Here is a 12,482-nt window from a genome sequence, read left to right as displayed (position 1 = left end):
GATCGAAGATTCCAGCCGACGTTCTCAATGATTCATTTAAATTAAAACTGATGCAACTCAAAGTGCAAAATCGTTTACGGCTGTCACAAACATTTTAAGAATAATTTTATTAATAGCTCATATTTACAACTTTGTCGTTCTTGTGAAATATGTAGTACTTTTCAAGATGACCTTAAATATAAATAATACATGTTATCAGTACGATTCTTGCACGCCGTGCGTAAATTAATGATCGTTTTTTATTTATTAATAGCTGTTTAAGTCAACCCGTCCGCTTTGTTGGCGTTAATTAAACTTCAATATTTTATTATTCCTTTTTCGTAACGTAACACTAAGTCTTGTTAGAATCCGACTAACCGTTCGAGCGTGATTGACTAACAAACATCGAAATACAAATATTTGTAGAAGAAAATCATGTACCGTGACGTAATCTTCGTCCTTATTTCCAACGCAAATGTCTGTCGGGGCGATATAAAAATAGGTTATGATTGCGACTACAATCCGAATTTAATGAATTAAATTTTTAACATTCATCCCGAAAGATTTAAAATTAATATTAATAGGATAGAAGATTTAAAAATCGAACCAATCATAATATATTTATTATAATATTTATAAAGTTTACAATGTTTTTTTTTGTATATTAAAATGTCAATGTGTCTCTTTGGAAAGATAAAATCATAGAGAAAGTGAACCGCTTGGACAAACTAACTAGCCGAACGCAATGACATAGTAAACGTTTTCACTTTGACCCATGACTCTATTGTCGTTAAATTAAAACCACTTGTTCAAAAACACGGTTACAAATGCGACGAAGTCATACGGGTAGCTTTCTTAATTTACACCTAGCGATTATTAAAGGTTCAAGAATGTCTCAAATAGAAATATATCCTTTACAATTTGTCAACACATTAAATCGGACATATAGACAATCAGATATATTATACAGTATGTTAAAAATGATTTATCTTTCGGTATCCGCGTGCATCTGTGTCAATATTTACTACACATTCTGTACATGGGGTTTTTCGTTACATGAGTCATTTATGAAGTCATATGGTCTCTGTTATGGAGCGTTTATTTACGTAATGTAATCGACGAGGCTCGAAACTGTGATTGTATTATCGAAATTGTACCTATATAAGATGTGGTCTGGGACGATAATCAAAACGAAAACTAAAAACATACAATTGATTATATGAATATATTTTGATAAATTAATTGAAACAATTTATTTGACGAGACCGAGACAAAAGCTATAAATCAAAACAAATAAAAAACGTAACGCGTATGATGCGCCTACGCAGCTTCATATAATACTGGAAAACTTGAAACATTTAATTAGCCGCCTTATTTGTAATGGAACCCAAGGTTGAACCATATACAGATCATAACATAAACAACATCATAACACAAGAAACTCATCATCTTATATCATCCTACGAGAAAATGAATGAATAATTAGTAAGCACGGTGGCCACAAGGACATAAAACATGTCACATCAAATTCAATGGAATTAATTTCGAATAACAATAACAACTAATTGACTAAATCTGCATATTACGCAATAATACCGACAAATATTTCTTTTCAAAAAGGTCGGATGAGTTATTGACATAACAGATACAAATGACCATTAGGTCACTAGATATAAATTCAATAATACTGACAAATGTATTATTTCAAAACGATCGAATGAGCCATTTACTTAACAGACATAAATTAAGTCAATAGATATCGATCTAACATCCCTATACGTTAATATTATATGTACAGACGGACACTTTAACTACACTGGCTCATTATATACATAACGAAACACAAATACGAAGAATTTACTATATGTGATATGTATAATAATAATAAAACAAACTGCATATTTAATAGACATAGCCGTTCCTAATACCCATAATTTATAACAAACAATTGCAGATAAAATACATAAATACTCCGAACTTAAAGACGAGATACTTAGAATATGGAATTTGGACAAAGTGTACATCGTTCCACTGGTACTCTCCAGCACGGGAGTAATCCCAAATCATCTACACCATAGTATTAAATTACTACAACTCCAAGAAATAGCATATATCACCATGCAAAAAGCTGCCATCCTAAATACATGCCGTATAGTACGTCGTTTTCTTCAGGATGAACGTACAAAACATTTTGACTATATAAATAAGATCATTTACTTGGCCATGCCTGTAAATGGTTTACAAAAATACCAGCTCTCGGCTGAGAAAAACACATATCGTATAAAAATAATAATAATAATAATAAGTGGGTTTGTTTGTGTACTTCGACTGTGAGTTGGGAAGGTTTACAACAGTTGATCGACTGATAATATCACTGGATAAGTTCAAATCTCGAATCTCAATTCTCTTCTAGTCTTAACTCTCCTTAGTAATATTATCTACTTCCTTCCATCCATAATTCTTGAACCTTACCTTCGACTACCGCTCGATAGCCGACCTCATCTTTATTTCTCTTATCTAGTATACTATCATAACACGATAACGACAAATGACTTCTAATGAACGTAACAATACGAAATAATACTAGCGAAATAAGAGATAATATTATTTTATAAACAATATAAGATTTTATACAATGAAAGTATCACGGATTATGTCAATACGGTGCAAAGTTTTCAAGTTTAGCAACAAATTGCCTCTTTATTGTACTGCGACAAAATATAGACGTTTTAAAGTTTACGCATTCGTCTGAACGGTACAGACATCACAAAATAAAATTATTAAGGTTTTGTGAAATGTTTATGTATATATTAATACACATACGTAGCAATTTCACAACACGTTCATATTTGAATCCATATTAGATCTATTGAGACGTTTGTGAGTTTTAAAATAAATCTCCTTTCTTGCATATAAGACACAAAAACAGTGACAAACACACGTTCATATATAAATATATACAACTAAAATGTTAACGTCAAATTAAAAAAATAAATTACTCTCGCTAATAATAAACGACAAACATCGTTATCGCGACTGTGTTTGATAAAATTAATATATTTATAGCCTTAGAGATTTAATTGAAGATTTGTTTGTACCACGTTTATGACTAGTACATTCCATGCAACGAAATACCAAATAAATAAAAAATAAAATGCTAAAGGTGCCGCTATCCGTCGTCTGTATTTACATAACAAATGAGTAAAAACATTGGTATACTATTTTTACCTCTATGAGTTAAATGAGAATATTAGTTACTACGTAAAGACGAGGATTTATTAATAAAAAAAGCATAATTAAACTGATAAGTACCATGTTATGAGTTATGTTCATGAGTTATGTATAATAATCATTACATATAAAACAAAGTCGCCTACCGATGTCTGTCTGTCCCTGTGTATGTTTAGATCTTTAAAATTACGCAATAGTTTTGATGCAGTTTTATTTTAGTAAAAAGCTTTTTATTGTCTTTATAAAAAGCCAAGCAATGACAACAATGACTAAATATATATAGGTATTTATTTTATTAAATTGATAAAATCATACTTATTACACTTATTTGATATCACATCAAACAATTGCCGTGTAGTTGTAACATCAATGCGATTCTTTAATATTCACTTCGAATCTCATTCGTGATATAATGACAACCGACTCACTTTAATACGCCATTTTGTTACGTTTAACCTATTAATTTTATACTGATTGTTGTCAATGTCGCATACCACATTCTGACATTACACGTGACTTGTTCTGTTGTGAGTTTCGATTTCCTTACAGACAAGCTCTACAGTGTCAAACTCATCTCATTAATTATATAATTCACTGACAGATTATATTTCTCGTATTTGTTAGTCGTAGCGTTATGTAATGATATAGACGGATGAATCGTATCATTACACATACATACAGACAAAAGGCTAATTAAGGATATGACTGGAGTTAGAGGCGAATGAGATACATTACGCTAAATGTAAATAAGGGCAAGTGAATTATGATAATTTAGCATACGGTATTCTATGAAGACATACATAAAGATTATTTACATATATGTATATATTAATAAGGGAATAGACAACTTTGTATAACTTTTAAACATATTGCGTGCCCGATGGAGTGTTTAGACAGTTTTAATTTATATATAATAATGACGGGCATCGTCCAGCTAAGTGTCATTTTATCGGATCATTCGTATTTGTTAAATTATTCGGAAATCATTGCATACAAAAAAGAAGACGAAGCTTTGTATTAGATATAGATATATATTTATCCATTCCGAAATATTGTATCTCCTAGAATTTTTTGCAACAGCTTCAAATTTCTACCAATGGGCGATCACTAGACAATTATTTCGTGATCGCGACAATATATATACAATACAATATGTAATGTCAACGAATAATATGAAATAATGACGTTTATTATCCTTGTGATGACAAGAGTACGAGTAATTATAACATAAATACAATAATTGTATTCTAGCTTCTTTATCAATTATATCGTATCGCAAGAAAATCTTAAGCGCCCAAAATATTTTTTTAGGAAATTACGTTTAAAGCTTTTCCTTTAAATCACATTTTTGAAATGTACAATTTTGACACTTCAGCGTTTTTTGCTTTCCACTGACGATATAAGTACCGCGTTTAGTAGGCGTCAATATACATTTTCTATCGCTAGTACACTTGGTACAGTTTCATCAAAAAGTATAATTGTCTGACGATTCAAACCCATTTTTATAAAGTGTATTCGAATAAAATGCTTAAAGTATAAATTTATTGTGATGCGCTATATTTCGAATACCATTCAATATTAATTTGCCAAATTATCTTATATAATCGTCACATTTATTACGTCATAAAATAGTTAATTCGAACGTTAGAAGGAGCGAAAGTTAGTTGACCACGTGACGAATTACAAGATATTTCGAAAATCAATAATTTGAACCGTTTCGTGCAGGAATAATCGATTGTGTTCACGCAATATTCTCACTGATAATAATGTTACGAAATTCAAAATGTTAACAGTCTCATACGAATTATAGCGACAAAGCGGTAATTTTACTTACAACTTGTTTATGTATATGTAGTATGAAGCTGAGTCGCTTTTCGCGTCTGCTCGTTTGCGTCTTTATTTTTTTTTACCAAAGATATATTAATTTAGGTTTATCAGAATACATATGTTTTTTATAATATATTTAATTAATTTAGATATCGAATCTAACTTTATATTAGACAATTTCATACCGAAATGAGTCCTAGTTAAATATCATACTTTATTTTCATTGACATTGGTAATAAATAAAAAATAAAAAAACTTTGTATTGTTTTATGCTAGATCATACATGACATTAATGATAATAAAATCTGAGATTCAAATTTCAAACAACGTGAAAGTAATAGTTTACGTTAATAGATATTTGATTTAATTATAAACAGTGTGGCAATATTTATAAGCAATAAATATTCAAGTTTAACGACATTAACAAAGAGATATTTGCGCGCGCGCCTCCAACGAGCACTGCTTGAGCGTGTTGACCGAGGGGCTACCCCTTTCACTTGTATTCGCGTTCAACGGATCGAGCGGAACGCGTGCGCCTTTCTCTATGTTCCTATCTCTGTCTAATTCACGGCGAACAGTGCTCAGCACCAGTGGTGGGCTTGTGCGGGCCGTCCGCCATCCGCGACAACAGTAGCGCAGTCTCGTCGGCAACATCCGCACGGAACCGACCTCGTTGCGCGCGGATGATTTATCGTGTTCCGCCATGAAGTCGAAACCGGCACATTACGTTGACGCGCCGTTCAGGCCATGGCCCCCGCTTTCCCGTCAGGTGCAACCGAACTTTTACTTTCGTCCGCCAGACCCCGTGGATGCGAGAAATTTCAAAACATCCTCCTCAAAGTCCACTTATTCCGATTTCTCTGGAATGAGCGCGTACAGTAATAAGTCTCGGGACTACTATTTCCTATCGCCCAGCTACCGATCGGCGGGCGCGCCGACACCGAGCAATCACGCGGATCTTTATCTCAACAGAGAGAGACAACGACAGACCAGGAACCCGAACGCTTCATCCCCCGCTTGCCCATGCAGTCGGTCTCGTTCCCTCGAGGACGTCCGCACCGAGGTGGTCACCGAATGGGAGGACGACGATGAGAATGGCAACCGAATAGTTGCTCCCGCGACTAAATTCAATCGCACAGCGTACAAAACAAACAGTGCATTCGAAAAACAGAATTTTCTTACGCGACATTCCATGGAAAATCTAATCGACAGATCTCCACAAGTGCCGCCACCCAAACGCATCAGTGCCTTTCAGGTAATTGAACAACTTTCTACAGAGACAGCGGTCTCATTGTGAGGTGATTTATTTAAACAACTACATTTCATTCTATATATTAACAAGATATCGTAGTTCTGTGTTAATTTATTTGATTACTATGCATATGTGCTAGTTAAGAATGTATTTATGCGTACTTTCTAAGCTATGGTAAACTTATTGGCACAAAGCGAACTGATGATTATCCAGGCGAAGTTCTGGAGTGCATGCGATCTGTGTTTAGTTCTACTTATTAGTTGCATCGTGTTAGGAACAAGGAGGAAGCGATGGCATGTCAAGCGCCGTTCAGCTCCGTTGAACCGCATCGGACCTTCCTGCGCGTACGTTGTAACGGAATAATAATATGTTATGTTAATATTTGTATTATATTTGTTATCTGGAAAGTAAACAGAGGCCCACATTGAAAAAGCCAAAAAGAAATTCGTATTTCCAAATTTCGAAATTCGAATCAATTTTTCCATATCGAACTAGTGCCTTGTTGATAGTCAATGTACAAGCTATCACACCTCAACGGTATTACAATTGAACCCGAATAAGACGTTGTATTTCAAGTTTCCAGGTGATTCGGACGATATATTTTTTTGTAGCGTTGCCTAATGCATATTGCGTTGCGAGTGTGAATTCTATTGTGTATTCGGACCACTTGAACAAGTTTTAGTAATCGTGTTATTATGACGTAACACGTAATTATTATCTATATTCGTGTTTCGTGTATAATAAGCAATAACTTTTACTTTTGCATTTGAAACTTTAGTTTTTAAGGCATTGCGATTTATAATTAATTCCGTCGACAAACTCAAAACTTTTATTTAATGTGTTTGTTTTTAAAAGTAATAAAGTTTTAAGCATTTAGGAGTGAAACGGAGAATCTAATTAAAATTTTACAAAGAGATTTAATATAAATGAACGGCGCCCATCGAGTGACGAAGATTTCTTACTAATTTACTTCTCTCTAGTTTCTCAGAGTTTTCGAGTATAAATAATGAAATCCTTTTTTTTTTCTCGAAAACAATTTAATTTTAACAAAAAGTAAGAAAAAACATATTTCCACATTAAACGCAAACAAAGCTCTCGGAAAATTTAAAAATACAACGATTTAAAAAATATGTTTAAATTTTTTGATATAGTAGAGTTTCTTTATTTTTACATATTATGTCACAGTATGACACCATGTTATATATTAATGATTAAAAGAAAGCGCTTTTGCGTAATCCATATTCGAAATCTTCGTCGGTATATCAGCTTTCTACACAAAAACCGAACGTAGTGCATAACATTATATGACAACCGTTATGTTTGCTCTAGCACTAGTCATATAGATATAGTACACTCATCGCCCATATTTGTTCTTTTATGCTTTAAATTAAGTAATCTTCGTAATAATATAATTCGCATTCTATTACCCAGTACAAAGGATCCTTATACATAGAAATGACATCGTCTACGTTACTTTATATTTATTGGAGATAAATTAAATCATTTAGCAAGATTATAGTATACACCAAATGTTTACGAAATTGTCGTAATAACTTTTAGTCGTATTTTCATATAATATCGATAGGTAAATGGTCCTATTGATGGCAAGTCAATGGTGCCTATATAATTGGAGTTGTAAGAAATATTAACAATTTCTCACATCGCCAATGTACGACCATCCTTCTGATAATGTTTGAGATGAACCTTGGATTTTTTTGTGAATGATTTGTCCAATTATACCAACTTGATAATTGGCTTCCAACGAGGAGGATACCTTAGAAAAAGATATCCCCCTCGAGAAACCAATATACGTATGATGAGTGGTGAGTTGTAGGCTTGCACAAAGCACTACCACCAAGTTTGAAATGTCAGTGCGATTGCAGTGAGATTTAGGGTCGATTTTTATTAAAGACTTTTGTGAAGGGACTGCGGTGCTATTATTTAAGAACTCACTTTGTATGTCACTCGTGAATTGTTGGTTGATTTACGGTGATATGTAAAGTCAGAGTCGCATATCACTCCCTGAAATTTCACGATAGTGTTCTGCGTTTCAACTAAGTTAAATAATATTAGCTCTATACACAGTATCAGCCTGTAAATTTCCACTTCTGGCCTAAGGCCTCTTCTCCCTTTGAGGAAAAGGTTTGTTTGGAATATATTCCTCCACGCTGCTCCAATGCGGGTTGGTGGATACACATGTGGCCAAATTTCGTTGTAATTAGACACATGCAGGTTTCCTCACGATGTTTTCCTTCACCGCCGAGCACGAGATGAATTTTAAACCCAAATTAAACACATGAAAATTCAGTGATGCTTGTCTGTGTTTGAACCCGAAATCATAGGTTAAGATGCACGCGTTCTAACCACTGGGCCACCTCGGCTCTCAACTAAACGTATCGCACTAAAAATCGTCAAACATTATATATAAAAACAAATACATAATTTTCCGCTATGAATAATTTAAATAGTAATATATTAGAGACATCATTGTCGAAATATAATTTATCTTTTGTTGCGGTGATACGGACACGCTCGGTGAATTTGAATAAGAGAACGAATGAGAGAAAGTTTAATTAATGTTCGACTAGTGATATACATATGTGCAAGGAAAACACGGTGAGTTCGATGGATAGATAAAATAAAGAAATCGTACGTATTCGTAATCTTTACATACAAATTTTACTCTAACGGTAACGAAACGGTCGGTATGTAAATGAAGGTACTTATTTTTTTCCGTTTTCATTTTCACTCGGATAACTGTAGAGCTGTTAAGAGCCGAGGCGTTGTGGTAAGAACGCGTGCATCTTAATCAATGATTGCGGGTTCAAACACAGACGAGCAACACTGAATTTTCATGTGCTTTATTTGTGTTTATAATTCATCTCGTGCTCGGAGGTGAAGGAAACCTACATGTGTCTAATTTCAACGAAATTCTTCGGTTCAGAAAGTAGAATCGGCAAGGCTCATCATTTGGGCTTTTTCTCCAATTTAATTTTGGTAATTTTGTCGATCAAATACAGTCAAATTTGTATATATCCTGCCTGGAAATCAACAAAATATCCTTCATCTTGTATTGAGTTATATGCTCCATTCATTAATGATATACCGATGTTTTATAAACATTACACATATAATTTTATATATACTAATTACATTTACTAAAAATATCAACTATAATTACACATTTCATTCGTATCAAATAATTTGAAGATTCATATAAATTACATAAACATGTTGTCTCTTAAATAAACTTTAAATAAATACATTAATTTAATTTAAGGTATCTTAAAATAAATTACTACATAAAAAATAAAAACAATTAAATCAAATAAATTACTAAATTTAGAAAGCCTTCTAACATTAATCGTCTTAAACAAATATTTATTCTATTTAATTAGATGTATAAATTAAAAAAAAGAAAATGCGTATTTTCAAAAATCTATTTGGTAATAAATTATTCGTTATCATTAAAATATCAAAACCTCAATATATTTTTAATAAATATTTATATAATGAATACTAATAGAATATTATGTACTTTGATTGGAGAATCCTTTTAGTTCGTATCAATTAAATATAATAAATTATCAACTTGATATTTTATTGTATTTAAATTACCGTTATAAATTTTTAATTAAATATAATTTTACATATATACGGTGAACTTTAAAGTCTATTTTATTACATAAAACTAAGGAGATTGATTATTTATATGAATTAAACTCAGGATCTAATAGTTTGATTAGAGAGCAAATTTATTGAGAAATTTAATAACTGGCATCCATGGGTCGTGCATATCCACGGGCTAACTCTGAGTTGTATTTGCTTTCGACTTAAGTATGAGAAACACTAAAACAAAGATAAATCTTGTGTGTGTAACTAAGGATATGACTGGAGTTAGAGACGAATGAGAGAGGAAATCTCACTGTGTCGAACCTTAATATATGTTATAACATAAGCAGCCCGTAAATGTCCCACTGCAGGGATAAAGGCCTCCTCTCCCTTTGAGGAGAAGGTTTGGAGCATATTCCACCACGCTGCTCCAATGCGGGTTGGCGGAATACACATGTGGCTGAATTTCGTTGAAATTAGACACATGCAGGTTTCCTCACGATGTTTTCCTTCACCGCCGAGCACGAGATGAATTATAAACACAAATTAAGCACATGAAATTTCAGTGGTGCCTGCCTGGGTTTGAACCCGAAATCATCGGTTAAGATGCACGCGTTCTAACCACTGGGCCATCTCGGCTCCCGATATGTTATAAGCCTATTGATAATACGTTGAAATGAGCCAGTGTTAAGAATATTATCCTAAGATTGTGGGATCAAAGTGGTTTCCATGTACTTAATTTATGATTATGATTTATCTCGTGTTCGACGATGAGGAAACATGCATGCCAGATATAAATCTGTGTATCAACCAACCGACAATAAGCAGCGTTGTGGAAAAAAAAGAATACTCTGTCTCGAAAATAAAGGAGGTCTTAGTCTAGCAGCGGGCTATCTACTGTTACTTTATATTTCTATATAAGTTCTATTTAAAGAATAAGAGAATGCATCGTCTTTATTATCAGTATATGTTTGAAATTATTGCAAAACGAAAACAAAACACGGTTGCGGTTTTAAGAAAACTATTTATACGATCATTGTTCCTCTTTTACTACGATGGTTAACACCTTCATAACCACGACCTTAACAACAGTTTTTTTTAGTTGGTCGTATAAATATTGTTTCAAGCGACGTTCAATAATTGGCTATTATTATGTTTGATTTTCGAATACAATTTAAACAGCTATATCGAAATTATGATAACAATATACTTTCTAAATCGAAATGATATACATTTAAACAAATTAGTAATGTAAATATTTATTCTATCCATTAGCTATTGACATAAATAATTAATTTATATATCTTAGAATTATTAATTGAGATATTTGTACGAGACAAGATCGTTTGCTTAGATATTGAATATGAAAAAAATATTTTTGAAAATGAAAATATAAGTGTCTCACATATAGATACTACATATAAAAAGCAAAGTCCCCTGCGGTGTCTTACTGTCTGTCTAAAGGCGATAAACTCAAAAAACTAGCGAACGAATTTTCATATGATTTTCAATGGTCAACATTAATTAAAAATTTTCATTCCAGATTATAATATATCTCTGTGACAAATTTCACTCAGATTCGTTTAGCCGTTCTGTCGTAATTGAGCAACAAGCATCGATTTGCATTTAAAATTAGTAAGAAAGAACTATAGTCACTGGGCTCAGTAATTATCGTTAGGCTTTATATTGCTTATGATTTTATATTAATGAATGAAAGTCGACAACAAATCGATTTTAACACTCGATTCGATATCTCTCAGAAGTCGGAACACGCACTCGATCTTAGAACAAGCGTATTATTTCGTGCTTATAATCTGTCTTGTGGAAAATATGCGAATATTTTCTTTCTTAGCGCTTATTAACCGAAACAACATTAGAGTAAATGAAATACGGTATCGTAATTCATAATAACTGGGTAACTCACGTTCCTTTTAATCTCCTATATAATTTCACTTGGTGGTCATTAATTATGCGGTGTGCCCGTTTAAAGTGGGTGTGAGCCATTTTCCAAGCTCATGGAGCATCATATCTTAGTTGATAGTTGAGATGTTAAGTACTTTAAATAACGAGTGATATTTCTTATACTTTCAATGTCAATGGGTAGTGGTTCTTTTTGCCCCACTTTATGGCAATGAATACAAGAGAACCTGGGAAATTTTGCGATGTATATAATACTATTTTAGTCACTTGGATATGGTTTCTAGTTACGTATATGGCAACAGTCAGTTAACGAGGCTAGAGATGCGTATATTTGATTTGGTTATAATTACATACATATATGGTTGACTACCGTTATACTTTTTGTTTTACATATTTGTACTACTTGTTTTACTATCTCACTTTTCGTCTAACTCACTCGTGAAAAGTCAGATATGATATTAATATATGTCAAATAAATGGTTTAATAAATATACCAAGTTAAACATTGTACATCACTTTGTAACATTTCACGATCGGTTTGTGAGTTTCGAGTTTGTTACAACGGTTTAGCTTTATATAGTAGGTGTATATTTTTTTATAACAAAAAATTGAGTTTAACAATATATATGGCGCAATATGGTGCGCTAATTGTTGATATGTC

At 32.7% G+C, this 12,482-nt stretch overlaps 1 protein-coding gene across 5 annotated transcripts in view; it reads left to right on the top strand.

The window, feature by feature from the left end:
- Positions 1 to 12,482, top strand: part of LOC125075769 (WD repeat-containing protein 47) — a 52,206-nt gene that overhangs the window by 17,453 nt on the left and 22,271 nt on the right. Inside the window, exon 1 of one of the 5 annotated variants that reach the window (XM_047687506.1) lies at positions 5,651 to 6,292. The exons of the other annotated variants lie outside the window; for them this stretch is intronic. Within the exon in view, the coding sequence (XP_047543462.1) occupies positions 5,741 to 6,292 (552 nt within the window). The 5' untranslated portion in view covers positions 5,651 to 5,740. Of the gene's footprint in view, positions 1 to 5,650; positions 6,293 to 12,482 lie in introns of those variants that run through there. 5 annotated transcript variants of the gene reach the window in all.

This window comes from Vanessa atalanta, chromosome Z, assembly GCF_905147765.1.
Source record: "Vanessa atalanta chromosome Z, ilVanAtal1.2, whole genome shotgun sequence".
Taxonomy (NCBI): Eukaryota; Metazoa; Arthropoda; class Insecta; order Lepidoptera; family Nymphalidae; genus Vanessa; species Vanessa atalanta.
The sequence above is the reverse complement of the archived record's forward strand: the minus strand, read 5'-3'. Positions and strand labels throughout refer to the sequence as shown.